Here is a 24,799-nt window from a genome sequence, read left to right as displayed (position 1 = left end):
TCAGGCCTGCTCTTCTAAACAATGTGTAACTAGGAATGTCCTACACTGTGCATGCATACTCATTTTTTCTCCCACATGCATCAAATTCTTCAAGCCAAATAGCTGACAGAGCTCTTCCTACAGTTATACAGGGGGTGGTGCCGAGGTCCTGGCATGAGATACACAAGTAAGACTGAAAGCAATGCCAACATATTTCTGGTGATGAATATTATGTGACACTGCAAAGACAACAGTATTTTATCTCTGTTTCAGTATCACTACTCTAGTCCTCTCCCTATCAGCTTAATACCACTGCTTATTTTTCACAGCAATACCTCTCACAATGTCTACTTGAAGTGGCAGTCACATGCCAGAAATCCACTCTTCAGACAAGTTAGAGCAGTACATGGATCCACTCAAGCTCTGACTTTGACATCAGCATTTTACATTCCACATATTCTTCCTTTCCTCAATTTGCCAGAGGACAAAAGGGTCTTACCAAATTCATCAAGGTACCTCACCAGTCAACTGACTTGCTACTCCTTCACTTTTATAACTGTTTCCCTTACTCTTGTATTTCCTTTCAGTTTTTGTCATTTTCCTTGATATTAATCCTCTGAAAATGCTCCATTGATTACTGTCACAAAGCCTCTTCGGACAGGTAAGTAATCAAAACTTCTGATCAATTTCAGAGTTCCCTAATTCTTACCAGTGGAGTCTCTTCTGTTCTGTGCATGGCCAAAATTGCTTCAGCTATTATTTCACCAGACCAAACTCTTATTGAACTACTAAAATAATAATAATAATTCCACTTTCTGCCACAATAATTCTGAGTTTTTATTTTCTTTTTCCTGTTTCTCTCCTGTACTCTTTACAGGACTTTATGAAAAGGAAGTGTATATCAATGTCTAGGAGAAAGGAAGCTGGAACTGACTCCAGTATATCAGGAACAATACACCTATATTATATAAAGATCGTGATTTCCCTTTCCTAAGATACTTTTGTGAATGGAAGCCAAACACATGCTGACCTTTTTTGCTATTACATCACTCAAAACACATCTGCTGGGCTGTCTGCAATCATCACAAAGGGGTTTTGTAATGTTTTTTAAACAAAGACAATACCACACACTTTTCTCTTAACCTCTTCTAAGCATGTTTTGCATGGAAATATTAACGCAACCTGAGGCAAACACCAAAGGCAGAATTTGTCAGACTGATAACTGTGCAAAAGAGAAATTTTGCAATCTGCACCACTCCCCTTTGTGTATAGAACAGCATTTAATTCACTGGCTGTCTCACAGTTCCCAAAACAAGTCTTCTCACACACACAAAATTAAGGATTAGTGAGGATAATTATCAGGGGTACTGTTTTTACAACTAAAGCATTAGCTGACCTGCACCCTAGTGTTCTGTGATATTTTCCCAAATCACCATGTGAGCTCACACTTAAGAGCTAAGTAGATTTTATGGTATCAGCACCTCAAGACATTGCTTTCAGTTTGTGTTCAAATACATTAAATTATTAAATGATGTATTTTTAAGTATTTAAAATACATAAAGCACTAAAAAGTACTTAGGTACTTTTTACCTCATATGTGAAAGTACACGGATACAGAGTCGTCTCACTAAAATCTGACTACCCTGCAGAAAGGAAGTTGTGCACCTCCTACTCTCCCACTAACATGGCATTTGCTCCTTGGTTTACTGTACAGACTTCTCAGTTTCCATTTTTTACTACTTTACATTTTTACTACTACTAAGACAAGATTTCCTGCAGCAAGAGCACTCTGGATGCTGTTGATCTGACATAGATCTCTAGTGAAGAAAGTCAGAAGAAAGCACTTGCTGTTTGTAAACAAGCATCATGGATATTTACATGAACTGACCTCTCTGAGAATTAGAGCTATTTGGGTAAATGACACAAATGACACAAATCATGGGTCTCCGATTACATAGAGTAAGGCATTGAGCTTCAGTGACTGAACTGATCCACACAGTTTCTGCCCAGGAAGGAAGTCAAAAGGATGCCAACTCTATCACAGACTGTGAGATAGATTTTCATCCTAGAAGAAAGGTTATCCTTTCTCATTCACAGAATCCTGTAACCATCATTTTTCCTGGGCATCTAACAGTATTTGTCCTTCTCAGGCTTCAAATCAAGATGCAATGCAGATATTTCACAATTCAAATATTTCACATTCACTTTAAAATCTTTACTTAATCTCCTTTATGATGACAGACCAAAACCCAAGCTGAAGTGGCTGAAAAGTAACCTCTGCAGAAGAGAAGGCACTCCTGATGAATTGCACAAAGCTCCTGAGAGGCTGCATTCCCCCTCCCTCCCATTTCACTGCTTGGATTCCTTTGTTTGGTAAATAGGTCAGTGCTCATAAAAACACCCCTCCAGGGCTGAGTGCCTCACATGCCCACAGCAGCCAACATAAGGAAGATGGATGCTAACATGGCAGCAGCTGAATCACACAACTTCCACGGGGCATGGAGAACTGAAATAAGCCACACTGACCAAGCAGTAAGGAGAGGGATTACCAGAATAAATGACAAGAGTCAGAAAAATACCATTATTTCCCATCTCAAAGATCCAGTGACCATGACTCTGACAGACTCTATGAACATCTCACTGCCCAAAACCAGTGTCTTCAGAAGAAGACAAGCAGAGTATGCTACGATCCTGGTCAATGCAACATAACCAGACTGAAATGCAGTCTGATTAACAGCTCTGCCCCACCTTTGACATTCTCTGTAGATATGCAACCCATGAATCCTTTCTTAGCTATACTGCCAAGGATGTCAGTTGTGTTTTTGAAGTGGTCTTTTCTGGAAGAAGTTGAATGATAGTAATTGCAGTCTTAAAACAGCTTAAATACACCAACACCTTTCAGAGAAGATGACAGATTCACTTTAATACCTCTCCCAGGTATGAAGAGAAACTGAAATACCAAAATTATTATGAATCTAGGATCAAGATCTCATTCCTGTACCTCAAAAGCAAAGTAAGAAAAAATGCTATTCAGTGGTAAAAAAAAAAAAAAAAGTTTTAAATGGAACCGAAATCTAATGCCTGGCTTTGGATCAGAGACAACAGCTCAACAGGAAACCTACTGGGTTGAAGACAACAACTGGACAAAGGAAGTCTCTTTCCCAGCACTTTTTCCCAGATCCTTTGTTGCTTGGGGAAAAAAAAAGCATCCTGTACCTTTTCAAACAAGCTCTTTGTATGATCTAACAGTGGACACATAATTTACCCCAAGACTACAGATACTGAGTTTGGTTCCTCAGTTAGGGACTGGTAGGATTTAGTAGCCAAGGTACAGTGCCACACAAATGCAGCTGAACTGTTCACAGGGCCCACCTCTTTAGAGAAGCATGACAACCATCATTACTGCAGCTCACACAAACAAGGCAGGTCTCTGCTGGCTCTGTACCTTGCAAGATTAGGAGTCTCTGTGCTAACATTTCACTAAAATTAAGGTTTCAAACCTTGAGCAAAGCATCACTGATTTTGAACTGAATCACTATATATATATATATATATATATATATATATATATATCACATCTATATATATCTATATATAATACTGCAGGGAATTTAGTGAGATGTACTGGAAGCACCCGAACCAGCTCTGGAAAAGACAGCTGAGGTTCAGAAAAACTGCCTGGGATTCTCCTTTATTCAAATTATTTTAACCAATTATTTAGCTAGATAGAAAACAACCAACTGGGATGCTAATAGAAAAATGAGGCCAACCATAAAACACATGAACTGCACACATAGGAAAGACTTATCCCATCTGTACAGTAAAAATGGGGTTGTCATTTTAAATGAGATATACAGAAATCTCTACCAATAGGGGATTTCTGTGTTTCATATACACCAATACTTGGTAGTTGAGAGAAATAAGTACTGTGCTTAATACTGTAAAGTATTAGTATTAGTACTATATAAGCACTGTGTAAAATACTGTGTACTGCTGTTAGCACATAAATTTCTGGACTATTGCAACACTAAAGACTTCAAGGTTTAAGCTAAGGGGGAAAATCAATTGTCATATGTATGTATGGTAAAAGTGGGAACAGTATGAAAGTTCCTACTATCCTTTGAAAAGAGCCAACAAGTCTCTTCAGACGTACCGGAAAGAGCAGTAATCCTAGTTCAGCAGTTTTACAAAGAATTTTCAGAAAATACATTAGTGGAAAATTACTTCTGCCAAAATACACTGACATGTCAGTTCCTCAGGATGCCATCAAATCATATCACTATGCAGCATTACCTTCTGCTTTTGTGTAGATCGAGACGTTTCCATTTACCAAGCCAGCAAACAAGTACTGAGACCTATATGTTAAGCTCATAACAGTTGATTTTTCAGGAGTGAAGAAGTGTTGAAGTCGAATTTTCTTTGAGCCTTGGCAACTTTTGTAAATAGAAATGCTACAGAGAAAGAAGCAAGAAGAAACAGACCTGTGAAATTATGCTTTACATAGTTCTTGCTAGAATATGCAAAAGAGAAGTTTAAAATAAAATATTGGGGGAAAGAGGACGTTTTCCTTCAATTCTTGACACCCCAGAATGTCTGCATAGACAACTTGCAATTACTTAACATTGACATATGACAACACATTCATATTATCTTGTCTGCAGAAACAGTTATTCAAAAAAGAGACATAATAAAAATTCTTCTCAAAGTCCTTATTATGAGTCTTTCTAAAACTTTAATTAGTTAAAAAACTATATATATATATATTATGTGGAGAACTAGGGAGAAGAAACGAAAAACTCACTACCAGACATCACTTACACATAAAATTTCCACAATTCCTATTGATTGTTACAATGGGTATGGTGAGAATACTGTTAAATTTGGAATTAAATCACTGACTTCTAGAAATGGCACTTTCCTTGGAAAATTTTGTTCTCCTTCATTTATACTGGTTACAAACACCTTCAAAAATCACATGTAGTTGCACACTTATGACCTCAGTAACTATAACAAGATCTGTTTGCTAACTGACCTATAAATTAAGAACATGTAGCCTTGCTCTTCAACACAAATCATGGCTCTGTAGGCCATCAGTTCAAAGACAGTGAAGTAATTCATGTCAATAGTAAACAGCAGTATTTTTTTTTCATGTGACAAATCCTGCACAAATGACAGGGCAGAAGATTAAGGGACTCCTCTTTGCCATTCTGAAAATTTTCCAATACCTGAAGATTATCTTATAGTATTACAAAAGTAGTATTTATATATTTCAGATATGATGAACTAATCTTCTTTCATCAAAAAGATGCCCTACTTTAATTTCAAATACCACATGGTATAATTTTAAATACTGTAGAGTGCATTTTATCCTTGATTTAAGTGCAAAGGATACCTTGAGGTCACTGGATAACGCTTGGATACTTTTTTAAAAAGTAAACATTTTCTCAGAAGTATCTCACACAATTTTGCTATAGAATAGCAAACTTAATCAATAAATCATACACATTACACCAAAACCAAGAATCACCTTCCTTCTTCCATGCCAAGACAAATAGTAGGCACATTAGAAGTTTTTGCAAGAACATTTTCAGAGTCTGGAGCTTTGTTTTGCTCTTTCAGCTTCTCCTCCTCTGGTATGTAGACCATGCAGAGAATCCGTGACTCCACATTGAAGCACTCAATAACCTTAGGGCTGGAACTTTGAAATGAGACTATTGCAACCTGGCCCATCTGATTAGTACAGCTGCCAATCTGAAATAAAAAAAAGAAAATTAAAAAAAGCACAACAGACCATGACTGACACCTGTCTCCAGGAAGATGAACAAGTACAAGAAGGAATGACTGGAATGTTAACTGAAGAGTGCATCTCAAGTTATATGTGCATTAAGACATAAGAAAATAATTCAGCACAAATACAAGATATATCAAAACATTATACATACAAACTTGCCTTCTACACTCACAAAAAATGTTTTTAAAGCAGGAATAATATTATGGCCTATTCTGATATTTGACTCAAATGTATATACATTACAGAATGCAATTACTGTAAGTAATGTGTACAACATGTTATTTTAATAACTGGTGTTCTAATTGTCTGAGGTTCTTTTAAAACAGGTAATATAGCTGAGGCCTGTCCTTTGCACCGTAACAGCTCTGCAAAGAAATGCTCCATCCCAAAAGAAAGAGTCTTGTAAACTTGCTGATACAGAAGCCTAAATTTCTCCCTGATCCAGAACTAAGTATCATGAACATGTCCATAAACTTGCACATTTTAGGGATCCCTAATGGTCCCCCAGGGATCTCCCCAGGGAGAAGTAAAAAAAATCCACCCACGTACAGTACATGCTTTTGTATAGTAACTCTTTCTGTTTATACGAAATAAATAGGAAAGAGGAAGAAAGAATATTTTGTTGCAGCAGAAAGATTTAATTTGCATGTTTTTGTAAGTACTATTTACAAATGGCAAAGACAAAAGGAAATTATATGGGTTGCCTTGAAAAAGGTCACTAAGGAAAGCTATTTCTAACATTCAATTTGCAAGGGTTCCCTTAAATTTCAGTATCATGGTAACTAGAAAAGCTCCTGAAATCATTAGCTTGCCTTTTTTTTTCCTTTTATGAACAGCTTCTATCCACCTCATTTTTTTCTGCTGGAATATCTGCATGTCTGGGGTCATAGCAATATGCAGAGTAAGTTTTTTCCTATGCAGATTTAAACAGATTATTTTTGGCTAAAACATTCTTGAAATATGAAAACAGACAGTAGGACAGCATAAGCTCATACGGGTTTTAGCAGCAATTGTTACAAATTAGCACATAACTCCCTTCTGAATGTGCTCAGCACTTTGGAATTCGTTCTGTGCTGTACAAATCACGCACACTTAACTGACACCCTACAGAGACCAGCAAGATCACGTGGGCAAATTAGTAGCTAACCCTTTAAACAAATAAACAAAGAGAAAAAAACAACCCAACATTTCTTTCATACCTACACATTGTCGAGAGTCACAAAAAGCAATGGAAAGAAACAGGAGACAACCACTTTCAGATTTTACTTTGGGTAAAGTGTAAAGATTACACTTACCCAAAGAAAGCCATGTTCCACAGCACAGGAATCTGACTCTGTTTCTCCAGCAAGGTATGGCTCAGGATTATAAGCAGCACATTCAACCTTCAAGGAGAGGAAAAGAGAGCTGTTAGCACATTAGAAAAATATGCCTGTTTCTGTCTATTTTAATTTGCAATTAACTGAAGCATTTAAGAGTATCAAAGAATCTCACAAGGCAAGGAGTCAGTTCAGTTCACCCAGCTTCCCCTGGGCAGGGTCAGCTGCACAGATGTTGCTCCTGACACATTCCTTATCTACCCCTACAGACCTTCATGGCCAAAGACTACAAATTCTCTTTTGCTGATCTGCTCAAATGCTTCATAACTTCATGACTTTTATTAAGTTTTTCATGTCCCCAACCTGACACCATCCCTGATGCAATCATTAGCCTGCTACCTCTCATCTCAGACACCAGGTACTTCTCTTTCTCTGCAGTGTCCTTTCACATGTAAGGCTGATATATGTCATGACCCTGCCTGAGACACTTCTTCATTAGGCTAAATTACCTTATCATTTAATTACATGTAATTTTTTTAAACAATTTTTTCCAAATTTTTGTTTTTAAATTTATTATTGCCACTTTTTCAACTGATATCTCTCCAGCAGATGTATCAGCCTCATGTGTATATTTAAGAGCACTGAGTTTTCTCACCCAGACACACTATTCTAGGAGAGCCGGAAGCATTACTACACCATGGTTACCTCTTCACAAACCTGTTTCTACACATCTCATTCATTACTGCTCTTTGTAAGAATATTACATTCCTAACCAATCCTTACCTTGCTGGTCTAGTAAAAATTACTTTAACATACCAACTAAACCACCTCTTCAATCTGGATTTATGAAACTCCTAATTTCTCAGTGAGCATACCATGTGTCTGTCCTGCTGACTGTCATGCTTTTTATTTGCCTTCCCCCACCCCTCCCCCCCAAATTATTTCTCCAGGTGCCTTGATCATTCTGAATGGTAATACTATCATTCTTCAGACTTCAATTCCCTTCCAATCTCCTGACATCATGTTACTGTCAGTATATTAATAACAATACTCATGATTTTATCATGCAGGCCATTAAAAAAAAACAACTGAATGCAACACCAGACTCAAGGTCTATATTTAAAGTCCATCCCAACTCTGAAGAAAAATCAAGCATCAAGGATCTGAAAAAAACCCATTTTTATGACCAGTCATGAATTTGTAATTTCCCTAATTCCACGGCCATTTCATAAAGCTTAAGTAAACACTTCAAAATATATAAAAGCAATTCTTAACTGTGTGGAGAATAAAAAGGTTTCTAATGAGGTGTTATATTACATTTTTACACTAGATTCTCTAGGATTCAAACTAATGTTCTCATCTTGGACATCAATGTCCTTGTGATTATACTGTAGTACTAGTGAAAACTCAGTTAGTATTAACTTAGAGTACTCAGTTAGTATTAACTCCCCATAGCCTAGCAACATCACCTCCAAATAGTGAACAATTAAAAGAAAGCACAAAAAACAAAACAAACAAAAAAATCAAAACAAAATCCAAACAAAACAAAACAAAAAAACCCACCAATTAAAAAAAAAAACACCCAAAAAATAAACAAAATGAAAAAAAAACATGACAAAACAAGCTGGCAAAATTTGAGTTCTAAATTCCAAGTTTACTCAATTTTCCAAAGTGCAAAGAATCTTACAGTCTCCTTGAAGTCAGCAGGCAATACAAAGTGATTTGCCTTTGTAAATCACTTTGAGAAAACATTATTTATTCAGCAAAGCAATTCACTATATACAGATAAAAATTTGAAATCAATAGATGAAAAAAAGAGAAAGAAAAAAGAGCTTCCATGCCTGTCTTAGCATGTCTCATTTAACACATGCTGAAGCTATCTACTTGTAGTGATTTACAGCGGCTGTGACAATGAAATAAACCACTAGTGAAAAATAAGACAGTCTGCATGTTGGATATTTCCCAGGCTCCTTGTTACACCTTGTGTCACTTTGCATCTTAGTCTAAAGTGATGTTTTTTCCATAGTTAAACCCTGGTAGTTTAGCTCTCAGTCTTGACAGAAGCCTGTGACATAAACCTGACATAAACCTGCTCCGATGTCTCCCCTACACCACTGGGCAGCCTGAGCAGCACACAGAGAGCCAACAAACAGGATTAGCCCAGCAGAGCTTCTCTTCCCACCCTCAGCTGGGGCTGGAGAGCCAAACTGCAGCTGAGGCTACCGTAATACTTAAGTCATATTTTCTAGTATTATCAAGGATTTGGGAGAACCAGGAATGGCACCTGGGCTCCCCCCCACATTACTTGAGGAGTTGCAAAAATGGCAAATTTAGCTCAGGGCTGAGGCCAATATTGTCACATACTCTGCTCTCCTGAGGTGACCCAGGCAAAGATCTCAGCCAACTGTAAAGGTGACAAACTTCCCTTTCCTTTCAAAATAAGAAGACAGTGTTCTAACTTGATTACAAGAGTTAAGCCTGGGCCTTCACAGATCCTAGCATGCATTTTCAGGACTTACAAATGCCTGGGCTCTAAGAAAATACATACATGATTAAGTTTCTGAAAAAATTTTAAAGTAGCTGGTTATTTCACCAGTGGTGACTTTAGAAAGTAAACCTCAGAAAAAGCTGTTTAATAAGACAAGCATGACTGGTTGTATGGGAAATCAGAGAGTTTCAGTAAAGTTTAGCTGCTCTGAAAGCCAGTACAGAGGAATAGATTGTCATAGCACCATTACACATTTCTACTGCATTTTGAACCACCAATTATTTTCCCCCAACATCCAATTTGTATACTCACATGTGCAGCGAAGCTGTCAGCTGAGCGTCTCTCCTGTGTAGGCTGTTCTAGCAGTGAGGGCCTGCAGACTCACCTCTCTAAGCAGTACCCATGCAATGACATTAACTTAACTCTGGGATTCTATCCACACATGCACAATTTCATTTCCATTACTCTTTTTGCACAAGACTTACTGACTGCTGGTCAATAAGAAATCCTATTGGTACACTGGAAAAACAGCATCCAGCACTCTTCCCTTCCATCTGTTGGTTTGGTATTGTACTTATTTTCATCATCAAAGACAGTGGTCAATAAGGCTTCAAACAGACACATTACTTTGGGAAATGAACCATTCAGACAACGTCCATATCATTGTCCAGAATATGACATTTTATACAAGATTCCACAAAACATAATTTTAAAAAAATATTTTTAAAATATTGTTCTCTGTGCACTGATAAAAATCAGAAATTTGAGAAGGATTTAGCATAGTTACACCAGGAAAGGACAGCTTTCATGGAGACCAGATTCCTGCTCTTTGTAAGCTTTAGGTTACTTCTAAGCCCCAAACACACACACTTGGAAATCCCAAGATGAACTAAAAATTCCCAACAGTTCTGTTTACACTGAGTGATTCACTTACATATGAAAGTGAATGTCATACTATGTAAAAATAAACATTATGCTCCTTAGTGCCTCAAAGATTGCAGCATTTTGCATTCCTGTGACTCTTCTGGACCTTTAATTGCTAATGGCGTTAAACCAAGGTAGTTGCTCAAGAGAAGTAACAGATGTGAACTAACAGATGTATTTACAGTACGGTATTCTTTAGATATTATATCACACAAGAAAACCTAATTGTAATCTCATATCAAAATTCTGTTCACCTTAAACTCCTGTTGCTTGGCCATCATCACTGGCATGTGTCTAACAAGGAGAGGATGTTTTTCCTTTTTTATTTGATTCCCATCATCTTCTATGCAGAACCAACCTAACAGGTTATCCTCTGCTGTAATGGAAAGAAAAAACAATAAACACTCCACAATCCTTTCACTGAATAATCACTTCCACCTTACCACAGAAACAGAAAAGAATTCTGTGAGGACGAGTCAATACAGATCAGGCTGTTCTTATGCCATAGATGTATAAATGACAACATAAAACTATAAGCAGAAATTGAATTGAATATATTACATACATACTGATATTACAAAAAAGGAACGTCTTACATTAGCAAAATGTTAAGAGTAGTCTCTTAATGATCTTGTAAATCGAATATTGAAAGAGGAAAAGACACATCAAACCTTTCCTCAAGACTCTAAGAAATCTGTTCGTTGAACAGCATTTCTCTGCCTGTTTAAGAAACATCACTACCAGCTGCCAGTTATCATAATTTTAAGGATCCTTGTCCTGGAGTGATGGAAACATCCATTCTCTCTTCTTTTTTGTTATTTTGCTTGTCTTCCATGAGACATCACAAAAGCATTCTATTTTGACCATGTGCTGGTGAAACTTGCTTTCAAGCAAGTTAATGTTTCTCAACTTAGGCATTGAAAAGTCCATGTATCTTTGGAAACCTATCCCTTTGTGCAAACACAGGAGATTAATAACATCAAAGGACAGCATATTTTTTAGTGCTCTGACTTAGAGACTATTTTGTTGATTTAGATGCAACAATTGATAATGAATACCAGATGTCATTAAAATACTGTTGAAAATATATTCCTTCATAATGAGTGCCCTGTTTCATCTATTTTATTACTTTGTAGTGATACAGAATCACTACTATTTACTGTATTGCAATTTTAAACATCTACAGTTTTCACCAAAAAAGGAAAATCATCTCCAAAAAAAAAAAATTACACTGTACACTGAGAGCTATTTTAACTTGTTAGAAAATTTGAGTAAGTAGGAATTACCAAGGGCCAGTTTAGCCATTTGTAAATTGTTGATCCAAGACTGTTTGATAGCAGGGGTAAATGTATTAAACACAGCTGTAAAGAAGGTTGGCCGCCCAGACCTGCAGTACAGGAAAAAAACAAAACAAACAAACAAACAAAAACCCTATAAATGCATTGGGTATGATACAGCCATGGCTAAGAATGTTGAGCAAGATGAAATTTCATTATTTTCTAATACTTAGACAAAGACTCAGCTCTGATTTAAGTGTGCAGGCTATGATATGCCATATGCCACATACTTTACATGAAATGTTATGAGAAGAACTGGAGAAGGAATACAACAGTGACTGTTCCCTATTAGCTGCCACTGCCACAGTTCCTCTCTTGCTTCTTGCATTCAGAACTCTGGGCTGAGGAACAGCAGAAAGGGTACAGTACTGCTCTGGAACATTAAAGCTGGGCTGAGGAACAGGAGAAAAGTGACAGTGCTTCTTTGGAAGATTAAAGCTGGGCTGAGGAACAGGAGAAAAGCGACAGCGCTGCTATGGAACATTAAAGCTGGGCTGAGGAACAGGAGAAAAGTGACAGTGCTTCTTTGGAAGATTAAAGCTGGCAGCATTATGGCATAAGAGCAAAACTCAGGGGCTTACTATGGAGACAGAAGGGAGGGAAGAGCTACAGATTCCCAAATCCTCACTCGTACATCTATGCCTGCCTAATACATAAACCAATTTAGAAAGTGTTTTAATCAAGATTTCTACTGACTTGTCCTGCTTTCCTGGGAGTTGCAGCTGAATTCTACAGCGATCTGCTGCTCTGATTTCATCTTCTTTTTTCAATATCAGTTTTTGTAAACCCGAGGTCCAGTCATGTGCTACAGATTGGTTTAAGTTCTGAAAAATTAAAAAAACTAAGATTCAACACCAGCCTACCTGCCTGTTGTAAACAGGATAATAAGGTGATTCCTGCATATAACAAACAATGACACATGCCTTCAATTAGACCACATTTCCATCATGGATAATTTAGCCATAATTGTAAACACAGTTCAGAAATATCTGTAAAATATTTTCTAATGTATTTAATCTAAACATTTAATCTCACATTGCTCAGTTTGATGATCCATAAATGACATTCCCAAGTGTTTGTCAAATTAAAAAATGTGAATTTGTATCAGGTATATGCACAAGCCTTTTACTTTATTCCAGCATCACAAATTCTGCTGCTAAAGAAAATATTCTGAAAACATCTACAAATCATATGGAAAATATGCTTTTGTTCAAATCTTTGAGTCAAAATGTTTAGAGGGCCATCATGAAAGATGCGTGATCTAAATCTGTTTAAGATGCTGAAACAATAACTGCAAGGTGAGTGTTCTGTTGCAGAGAGTAAAAGCTCAACTGAATGTACAAAGCATCAAGACTAACAAGTACACAGAAGTACACACACTTTCCAACATCAGAATTCTATGACAACTTAAGAGTTTTTCAAATATCAAGAAGCTGACCTCATTCCTCAACTAAATTCCTGTAATGATCTTACACACATCTACCCTGAAACAATGACTGATTTTTAAGTTTTCAAAGCATAGTTGCCTCTGACTGTCAGTGCAGGCAGGAAGGTTTTTTAAATGGTGATGGGTGAATGTCTTATGGTATATCTGTGCTATACATATTCCCAATTATGCAGATGCAATTCACTTTCTAATACCTGTGAAGCTTCTTCCAAAAGCACTCTTTCCATAAATTTCATTCAGAGCACATATTTTCACAACATGCTATGTTTTATTTAATGCCTTTACTCTGAAGCCAAGATATGTCAAGAGAAACTGAGCTTTTATATATTCATACATACACACACATTTGCAACCTGTGGTGACAAGTAGGAGTTAAAAACTACATGTAACCACATATAAAATGTATAAAACCCAAGCAAAAAAGTAATTGTTTGAAGTCTCAAGGCTTCATTTGGTGTTAAGTACTGTATTTGTTTGCCAGAATATAAGCTAAATCAAAGGGATGTGAACAAAGCTAAAGCGAAATAGTTTCAGAATTCTTCTGAAAATCCTTTTATATTTTTGTGATTTATACTCAGTTTTAAGTACAGTTTCCCCCCAAAAGCCAGGATTATGAGCTTGGATGGGGATCAAGAGCTTCCTCAAACAACCATCCTCCTACTACCATGTCTAACTGCAAGAATCCAATTTCTTAACATCAAAATGTAATTCTGTTTCCATATAAGCTTATCAGCTACTGAACAAATGCAGACACTTGTAGTATCCACCTACACTTGAAAACAATAAAGAAAAGCAAGATTAGAAGGACAGCTGTAATCTATTTATAACACTTAACAGTCAACAGTAAATGCTGTTAACTAGAGGTAATACTAGAGGTAAAAAATATTCCACTTTTTGCAGAGAGAACTAAAGAATGCTTTGCACAAACCCTAAGGAGAGGCAATTATACAACTTTACAAGAACAGACTCGAAAAATAAATCCAGCTTTGTTTATTACCTGATAGTTTCCTTTAAGGCTGCTTATTAATTGGCTAATTTGACCAAGTACATTCAAGTCATGTAAAAGGTTCTGCAGATCATGGTACAGCTGCCCTGGTCCCATATAGAGCTTGTCTGAAATGAATAAAACCATAAGGTTATACATAACAAAAATATACAATTTTCAGTTGAATGAGGAACGCATCACAAAGACAATATAAACATATATTACATCTTAAAAACAGAGTGGTTTATTTCTTTGCACATACAGGCATTATAATTTGCATTTCCTTTTAGATCATCTTACTGCCTTTTTAGCTACAAACAAGATTCAAGTGTTAATCTACTATGATGGAGAGCACTATCTGAAGTTTTAATATCCCACACTAGAATTGTAACAAATATCAAAGCTTCACTGGCCCCAAAATCTCCTGCTGCCATGGAAGTTTTGTTTAGCACCAAACATCAGACTTGCTGTAACACATTAATGCAAACATCTTTACTGGAGGTTGTCTTTGGTTACATGACAAGCAAAAACATTTATCTGTAGCTTTTGCTGTGATGGTTTAAAATTAAAAATTTGCTTTATTGGTCATGAGACAGTTCTGGGTCATATATCTATAGCCTAACACTAACACAAGCCTGCAATTTCACCAAACCACTTCAAATTTTACTGCAATCATGCTTAAATCAATAAAGGATCTGTTCTAAAATCAGCAGCAAATCTGAACCACAACAAAAATATTTTATGCTAATAATCAACAAGTATAAGGGAACAGTAACTCAGAAAAACACACTGTTTACTAGGATAAGGTGTCCATTTAAATGCATAAAGCTTGCAAACCCCTGCTAACATACTCTGACTATCATGATGCTAGGAGTGGAATGGTTACGTAATTCCTTTGGAAACATCACTCACTGTCCTATTAAAAAACCCACCCCGACTCATACAGAGTCAGCATGTTTCCCTTGGGCTGAATGACAGGAACAGGATTGGATTATCTTGCCAGGAAACTCCTGCAGATTCTTTAGCTCACACAGTGTAGTATCCAAACTATGGATCCTTCATCCTTAGCACAGCTTTGGAAGCCAGTCTGTGGGCAGCAAACGCCCCTGGATCAGCAGGATTTCACTGCTGTGTTGGCAAGAACAGGATCTGAATACAGTGCTGGCTGCTGGCTCTGCAGACAGCTGAGGAGCACAGGCACGAGCTGTGCCACCTGCTCCGGCTGCAGGGCAGAGGGGCCTGGGCACAGCCCAGGTGCCACACACACACTGCTGGCACCTCTGCTCCCCCCAGCCTGCTGCAGGGCAGGGTACAAAACACAAACCAAACACAAAGCTGGCCAAATAGCCTAAATCAGAATAAATATTAAAAATAACATGCATGAAACAATTCTAATTAAAACATTAGCGTATGTTTAGTTAGGTATGAAAATAACTATTTTCTAAAGACATTTTCCTGTTTGGAGGCATCACACAGATAGAGGCCATCACAATGTTTTTCTTTAATGTAATTCATTATATTAAGGTGGAAGTCTGTCTCAAACCCTGAAAAGCATAAAATTTCAATACTCAAAGAAAATATTAATGGCTACTTTGTTTAGTTCTCCATTTCACTGCAGGAAAGTACAACATAAACCTGAAATATTACACATTCCCATAAAATTCCAAATTATTATCTGGCCCTTAAATCTTCTGGTAAATTGGATCAATAAAATTATTTCTGTGCATTGCACTTGAGCATCAGACAGGGAATAACTGCCCTTTACTACTGTTTACCCATCCAGATAATAGATGTGATTATCATCCTCTTCTTTGCCTGCTCTGAATGCTAATTAAAAGAACAATCTAGCCTTTCTTACCCTGAAAACCAAATTAGTCCATAAGAAAAGATAATTACATTTATTGTACACCATGAAAAGAAACAACTCCAAAGTAGATCTAGGAAAAAGAATTTTGAAATTATGGTCAGTTGAGTATGTTCGCAGTTTTGTTTCAAAAAAAACCAAATTAAACACTTTTCTTGAACCACAGACTCCATACTTTCAATTAAGCTGCATTTTTACTTTCTTCAACCCAAATACTTGAGAAATCTCTCTTCTGTCCTTGTATCTATCTTCTGATAGCTTACACCTTTTTCCTTGCTAACATCCACAATAATTGTAATTTGTTAAGTACCAGAATCACAAGTTCCTAGATGCATCAAATTGTTGATTTTTACGGGGTTACTTGCAAAGACAGGTGCAGATCAGTATTAACAGGAAATCTGTTGAAATCTAGCTAAAAGCCATGACAGTGTGTCTGGTACTGTAAACAACACAAATTATATCATTCTTGCTCCAAATTTCTCAAACGAAAAGATAACTTCTGCAAGAAAAAAATTTACACAGAACAGAAATAATTGTTTGATTAGTTGAGTTTTTGGCAGAAGTCCTGTCACCTGGCATTTACAAACTCCACTACCAACCAAACCAAATATCAGGCATGAAAAAATCACTTCAAGTCTTTTTGAAATTTAGCTCTGTGGGCTTGAATCAAGAGAAAACTTAGAACAATCAGGCTGTGAAAAGCTGAGTCGGTGAGGCTTCACTTGTACAGGACAGATATTTTCACCCAAGAAAATTACATTATTCTTAAATTATAAAAGCCAGGGTCACTCTTTGTAGCTTGATAAAGACAGCAGATATTTTGGTTATTATTGTCTGGAGAACAGATATTAACTCAACATATAACAAGCAGCATCCAGGCAAGCCCCAGATGCTGCAGGACTTTATGCCACAGTGTTCAACTGATGCCATAAAGCGAGCTTTAAGTGCCTACACAGATGGGCTTGCTCTGGGCAGTACATATATATCCACTACGTCTGACAATCCTCTTCGTGAAGCTTCAAATAATCTTACAAATATCTTTCTTCCAGCCTTGGAAATAAGGCATAAATCTTGAATTTCATTCAGTAATTGTCACCTGAGTCTCTTTTGTCTGCATCATGCATATTTTATAAGCTATTAATAAGTAAAGATAAAAAGGATGCAATATGAATGTCAAAGCAAATAAACTAACCTGGCATCTGAAGGGCTGTCACAAGAAAAACCAAACAAAAGTAATTTTAGGCTCATTCATTAAAAGATCATATTCTTAGTACAGGAAAGGAAGCACAAAATCAAAACTGTAAATAATTAATGAGAGTCTGCTTCCATCCTCTGATGTTCTAGAAAAGAGAAACAGCCAAGTTAGGAAGAAATTTTAATACCCAAAGACTAGATCAATAGGCACCACTAATATCAGCCCTTCACTGAGGTCCCTAGTGGGCAAAACTGGCATAGAAATATAAGGCTTCAGAAATCAACAATGATGTAGATTCATCAGAAGCAAGTTCTCCAAAAAGCAATCACTTGGATTGTGTCTGGATAACAGTTGCAAGATATAGCAACTTTATCTCTGAACTGGGTCCTGTAAGGGTTACTCACAATGTCCTTTAAAATTGAACTGGCTTCTCAGTGGTTAACCAAACACTGACTACCAGCTGATCCTGAGAATTGTCTGATGGAGGGTTTTTCTTGAGTGAAGGAGGTGGGGGAAAACACTACTCTGTTCATCAGATGTTTCTCAGTTCACAGCCACAGACTGGCTGCTTCAGCCCACACATGTTCCCTGACCATTCAATTGCTGGCTGTTTTGGGGTGGGTGTTCACTCCTCCTTTTATCCCCAGAGAGTGCACTGAAAAGCTCTTGGCTTCATTCTAAAGCAGATACACGGTCAGCTTCTTTTGTACTGTGAAATGTTTCACAAATGATAAAGACATTTCCTTCTCTTTCCAAGCCACTCTTGTTAATTACCAAACTCTAAAACAACTTATTTTTCCTATGGGAAAAAAGCCCTTCATGGTTTTAGAGAAGGATCTCCCCAACTCTACACATCCTACGCGCTACAGAGTGTGCCTGGGCAGGAGAGAAGGCAGCATGCTGTAACCAATAACCACATATGTGGCTTCAAAGGCAGCTTTTTTGCATTCCACCTACAGACCAAGGGTGAAATCTTGGCCACATGTAATCTAGCAAGAATCTTTTTCACCAACTCCTTTGTTGCTAAGATTTTACCAGAGGAATTTGTGCCTCCCTGCAACAGGCAAGTTTACTGCCAACAACCAGTAATTCTTGCAAGACACCCAATTCCTTGCTCAGCATTACAATCAAATACACTCAAGGTTAAAAAAGAAAACGAAACCACAAATTGGTTTGGAAGGGAAGAAAGGAGGTTAAAGTTTAAATTGGTTGGGCTGCTATGTAAAACTGGGGAGAAGATTTGCCTTTTAGAACAACTTCTTCTTAGGTCAAGATACATTTGAGTATAATACCAAACATTTATTTTACCTGCTTTTTTCCCAGTATTACTCTCAGCACCACAGCTTCAAATTCATCCTTTTTTCCTGGTATGAAGCAATTTTTACAACTGGAAAATAAGCAATTTTAGGTGATTTACATCCAGGCATTTTCAAAGCCTGCAGGAAACTCCCTGGGTGTGGTTAAAGTCAGTTTAACTTGGTTCAGGCAAAAGTGGAATTGGGAAGCTTGTGAATAAATACACACATGCTAGAGAAGTGTCTGTGTGGTAGTGACTGGGCAGAGGGGAGGATTCCCACCTCTGGCAGAGGGCTGCATCACTGGGGAGCAGTCACAGCTCTCTCCCTGCACAATAGCAGCTGCTTGAATAGGTGCTGGCACAGCAGCTGCTCCCTCAGGATTGTTGTCCATCCGCTTCCCCTAAATTTTCAGTTTCCATGGCCAATTCAAGCATACTGGTTATCACAATCCTGAACTGCCCACACCCTATCCTTCCTTTCTAAGAATTACAAAGGGACACATTTATTTTCTATGGTGATTTTTTATTTGTAAACATTTTCTACAAGCTCTTGCTGTGTGTTCTGATTCCCATTTGTGAATTAGTATTTTATCACAGATTTATGCTACTACAGACAGAGTAGATGCAATCACCCATAATTTGAACATCTATTGCTGGGCAAGCAAACACAATGGCTCAGCTGGTCCCATCCCATACTAAACGCCTGTTTACTCCCAAATTAGAAGGATTTTCTTCAAGTAATACTATATATATATATAAAAATATATATATATAAATACAAATGTCACACAAAGAAAATAAAAGCATCAGTCAAAATAATTTCAGTATTGCAACTATTTTTGCAAACATTTCTGTATTTTCCATCATGTTGAAACAAAATACTGTTAATAGACAGACTGATGGGTGTCTCTTTTACTGCAAAGTAACTAATACAGACAACATCTGCCTTGAGTATAATCATTGTAATGACCTTTTCTCCACATAGTTCAGAATCACAATATATCAATACAAATTGCTTTTGGAAAAGCTATATTGAAATGAAGTGAAAACCACTGCATCATGAAAATTCAAGGTCTTTATGGAGACTCCTTTGCTTCTGAGACACATAGCCCTGAAATCAGGCTAGTGTTGCACAGAATGGAAGACCATGAATGCTCAAATGCAAAAACCACAACTGAATCTGAGAAAGGCTCTTTTCCTGACTACAGTTCCAGTGTTGCTGAGGGGTAACACAAAATTAATGATACGCTTGAAGAACATGCCAGATCTGAAGGCCACTCTGAAAGGTTGGTATATCCCAAATTTGACTTGCCATTTGCAATCTGGCCTTCGAGTCTGAGCACATTTGTATTGCTTCCTCCCACTGAGCCATCTGTGTGCATCTAGGCAGCACACTGAAACGTCAAATGTTATGAAAGGAAGAGATTTGGGAAAGTTTCAATCCTCATATAGAGCATAAAAATCACCTGGGATGGGGGAAGAAGTTACATATGTGGGAGGTAGCTTTAAAAGCTGCTGTGTCTGAGGAAGGCATATCAAACTGGTACTTGTATAGGATTACACACTTGGAGCAAATAATAAAAAAACAGGCCCTTACACAACATTTCAACTATATTTAAACCTGAGAAGCGTGCACAGTCTTCTGGAAAGCAAAGTATCATGATACTAGATGAATTCTTGATCGGTTCATAATAAACCAGACAGATATTGTGAAATTGTTAACCTATTCATGTTAAACTATGATGATGCAGCAGTAATATATTTAAAACCATTTAAGTGTAGACAGAACTGTTCAATTCTTTAAATTTGGCTTTGATTGTCCTAGAAATGTTATGTTGATTTTTTTTTTCCTGAAGTAATAATAAGCAGACAGCATCCCACTGCTTAATTTATAATGCCCACCATTAGAAAGGACAAGAATGGAGACTGTGAAAGACAATGTTGTATCTAAAGTAAAATAGTTGCCTGTATACTGAAGACCTTGATAATTAATACAAGGAAAAAAACCCAGAAACTATTAATAAGGCCCAAGATTTAATCACTGCAGTTGAAGAATTCTTCCCCTATACTTGGTACTAAATCCTGTTCCTATAGATACACTGGTATGCAAAACACACCACTGCTTTACAGCTGTTCAGTGGAAGAGAACTTATCAAAGTGAGAAACAACATTCTCCTTTCACAGGTCTAGTGGAGCTACTTTTCTGAGTACAAACAGAAAAGGAAATCTTTATGCGCCATTTTATATGCAAGCTATCTATTTCAGCAATAAATAAACAGAGTTGGCAAAAAGATTGTGAATCTTGGAAACACCAGAAACACTAATTCATTTAACAGTTCATACTGATGTTATGTAAACATGTTTCCTTTGCAAACTCCCTTGTCCCAGAACACCTAGCTTTTGCTAGAAGGCTGGTGATGAGGGCCCCCTTCTGTACTACAACTTTATCTTGCACAGAACTTGACACATCCAAGCACCTGTTATACACTAGAGGCACATCCCTACCTCATATACATTGTCCCCAACAATTCTGTATGAGTGTTAAAGCCAGTAAAAAAGCAGATGAGGTTTTTAGATGCTGAACTACCAACTTCCTGCACGCTGTGTTAGGCAAGCAAAGTCCCTGACAGCACCCACATCACCACCCCCCTCATATTTGTGCCTTCACCTGCTCACTCATGATGTTCCTGTTTCCACAGATGCATCAGAGGAGCACATGGGCAAGTTCAGTTTTCATGTTTCTCCTTTATGAGAGTTTTTGAACAGCCAGTTGGAATTTGACTAAAATAGTAATTAAAAAAAAGTTGTCTAAAATCCTGGCTTTTGACCTAAACAAGTCCATGGGTCAATTTAAAGTTCATCACAGAAAAGCAGACATTCTGCCCTCCCTGGTTTACTTTTTCATGGTAAATCCAACTCATGATCTCCACAGTCGCATTCACCCAAAAAATCTGAGCCACCATAAGTCAACTTGGTCTCCTGATACTATATCACACTCTTAGGTCCAAACTAACCAAGTTTTTGAGAGGCATCAGTCTCCAGGTTTGGAAATTTAAGCAAATGGGAACTCAGGAATGATGTCAGAGAACAAGAGTTTAGTTGGCAGCCATCAATGAAAAGCTGCTACGTACAGCTACTTGCACATACCCTTGCAGTACAACCCTAACTTAGGCTTAGTAACCTAGCGTGGAAAGAAGCAGCACAAGCACATACAAAGTATTAGGAGGTAAGCAATAAACCCCTCAAGCTTACTAGAATGCAAACTATTCAGTTCAGACATGGTGTAAGCAAGCAGTCAGGATATAGTCAGGACTCTCCACCATCAACCACCACGAAGAGCTTTATCATAAACATGAAATGACACTGTCCAGTCTAATCATACTTTAATCATGTATGCATCTAAACATAATTTATGTTCTTAATTATTGAAATTTATAATCTGAGTCTCTCAAACTAATGTATTAAATTAACTATTCTCACTGCCATGCAAGACAGGGGAGCTCTTCAGGTCCTAATCACAGAACCAAATACCACACAACACCCAGTACACAGAGCAGAGATGGGAAACAACCCTCACAAGTCTCAACTCTGACAGAGTATTTTTAACATACTTTACCTCACTGTCAGTTGCTAATACCTTTTTCTCAACTGGTAATTACATGAATGCTGAGACCTGTCTTTCTCCTTGTACCAGATCCAACACCGAAGAAATAGGTTGCATAAAAATTACCATCTAACCACAAAACTGCTTATTCACATATCTTGAGGACTAGCAAGATAAAATCAACAGCTTGCAACTGCAAGAAGCGAGTAAGGTATTGAATTCATAGTGCTATACCATTTGTGAATAAAATTATACAAAATAATGCAAAACCACCAAGGAAATGTAAAGCCTCGGAGATAGTGAGAAGTAGTTCCTACATTGAGAGCATGGCTTCAAGATTATATTAAGCTCCAGCTAATCCTGACTATACTGGGAATTTCAGATATAAAAGGCCATAAATATTTTTCCTTCTGACAGAAGCAGGTGTACTGTGTCAGAGATTAAAGCAGCAGGGAACATGCGGGAGAAACACTGGAGCCCTGATATGCTCACAAGAGTGGACCCCACAGCCTGGCTCCCCAGCGTCACACTAGCTGGGCCAATGGTCAGGGGTCTTCCTGGACAATGTACTGACTGCAGTTCCTGGCTCTGTTCCCAGGAGGAAGAAAAATGCTGTAAACAAAGACTTCAGAGTGAAAGAAAAGAAGTGCCATGCTCTTATTTTGACTCACAAGGCCCAAAGAGGAAGGCTGAGGACAGCATGGACCTGGAAGCCCCTGTCCTCCTAAGGAGGGAGAGAAGTCACACAGGACCTCTAGGATGCACCTGCATGGCACAAAGGGTGAGGGAGAAACTGGGTGCAGAAAGACAAACACTGATATAAACAGGCAATGAAAGTACACGTGGGAAGGCATTTAAACAATGGCAGTACTGCAGGGTCCCAAGACAGGTCTGCAGGCAGCTGTAAACTGGCCAAGCTGCCAGAGGTTTACACTGGAGCTCCCACCAGACTATAACAAGTCATGTGGAAATGGCACTGTGAGGAGCTCACCTCCCTCTTTCATACCAGCTGGGTTTCTAATAATTTTACTACTCTGTGTCATGACGTGGATGAGATCCCTGGCAACACAGAACAAGGTTTATAGGAAGTGGATGACAAATCCTCTAATTGCTATAAAAAATACAAAAAGCAAAGAGAAGAATTTCATCCTGCACGGGAGAGACAAGCATGTAACTCCTAAATTGATCCCTGCCTAATCCACTAGATAGAAACTTATGTCCTCTTAACAAAGTCAAGTATTTAATGTCACCTCATTTGCTCAGATGAACAGGCTTTTTGGCACTAGATTTATTTAAACTCTTTGGTCTTTTGTTTGTATATATCAGCGACAGTTTACATTTACAAACATATTAAATCTCATTTAGTGCATAGTGCATTGCCTTCTATATTATTAACTTGAAAATAAAGCCTTACATTATTAATCGTTATATATTTCTTTGAGATTAAAGCTAGTTCAATTAGCAAGTCATGCCACATCTGTCTTTCTAAAATCCTATCACCAGCGCTGGAGTTGACATGTCACTTAATATTAGTTTTGCTTGCTCTGGATATTGTATTACTATTGCTGTGCCTTATGGGATCATAAAGCTGACTTTTTTTTTCTTCCTCAATTTTGTATCTTTCATTAGACAAGCCTGCAAAAAAACCCCAGCTTTAAAGGCAATGGCTATCACAGCAGCACTATCTTCATTTTTGAAAAGAGATGCCATTCCACTGAGCAAGATATTGACAGAAACAAGTGCACACTCTAGCCCATCATACATCCCTCCCTGTTTCCCTGGCAACACTCAAAGGCACTCAAAACACAAAGCGAATGCATCAAGCAGAAGGAAACTTGGAAGAGAGAAATAATTTCTGCACTTCAGCATCATGTCACTACTATATATGACAGTAAACAAACCCCACAGAGATCAAGAACACAATCAAGGGGAAACAGAGTACAAATGTATCCCTGGAACTCTGAATGAGAAAGGAGAACAGCCGTGTTTTAGCAGTGCTGAGCTTTGCTCTCAGTTACAAACTGTAAACCTGTGAAAGAAAAAAATGACATGAAAATGCAGCCATAAGCATACCTACCTGATTTTTGATGTCACTGTTTTCCTGAGTGCTTATCACTGCATGGATATATAGTACAGATGGGTCCAGCTCATTTCCCCTTTCAGTCTTTAGATAAATGGCTCAAATTGATGGGTTTTTTTCATTTAAGTAACTGTCTATGCTGTCTATGTCTCTTAATCAACCTGATCAAAGCAGAACACTGCTGCCAGACACTGGTTTCCCACCCAGACACAGCAGGTTGCCTAGCCCTCTCCCTTTGGTTCTACAGAGACTCGCTAGTCTGGTCTTCTTAAATAAAAGTCCTGTGAGAAACTTTTCACTCACCCTTTTCATTCTGGGGGACCCAAGAACAGGCAACTAGGGGTGGTTGCTGTTGCTGTGGCACCAAACCAGCATCTGCTTCAGCACAAACCACAATTAACAACCCATCAACAGTTTGCATGAAGTGCTGCAAACTCATAACATGTGCCAGAAGTCTGAGAAAATGAAACTCTGGCCAGTATATTTGACTTC

The 24,799-nt window shown here is 37.8% G+C and overlaps 1 protein-coding gene across 3 annotated transcripts in view; it reads right to left on the bottom strand.

The window, feature by feature from the left end:
* Positions 1-24,799, bottom strand: part of ARHGEF10 (Rho guanine nucleotide exchange factor 10) — a 111,206-nt gene that overhangs the window by 22,811 nt on the left and 63,596 nt on the right. For 2 of the 3 annotated variants that reach the window (XM_030946624.1, XM_030946626.1), the window contains 7 exons: positions 14,280-14,395; positions 12,532-12,659; positions 11,785-11,885; positions 10,753-10,874; positions 7,066-7,152; positions 5,507-5,730; positions 4,273-4,430 (listed from right to left, as the gene is read on the bottom strand). In XM_030946624.1, coding sequence (XP_030802484.1) covers positions 4,273-4,430; positions 5,507-5,730; positions 7,066-7,152; positions 10,753-10,874; positions 11,785-11,885; positions 12,532-12,659; positions 14,280-14,395 — 936 coding nt within the window. The remainder of the gene's footprint in view (positions 1-4,272; positions 4,431-5,506; positions 5,731-7,065; positions 7,153-10,752; positions 10,875-11,784; positions 11,886-12,531; positions 12,660-14,279; positions 14,396-24,799) is intronic. The other variant, XM_030946625.1, reaches the window with a different exon arrangement.

Source organism: Camarhynchus parvulus, chromosome 3, assembly GCF_901933205.1.
Source record: "Camarhynchus parvulus chromosome 3, STF_HiC, whole genome shotgun sequence".
Classification (NCBI taxonomy): Eukaryota; Metazoa; Chordata; class Aves; order Passeriformes; family Thraupidae; genus Camarhynchus; species Camarhynchus parvulus.
This window is presented reverse-complemented; position numbering and strand designations above follow the sequence as displayed.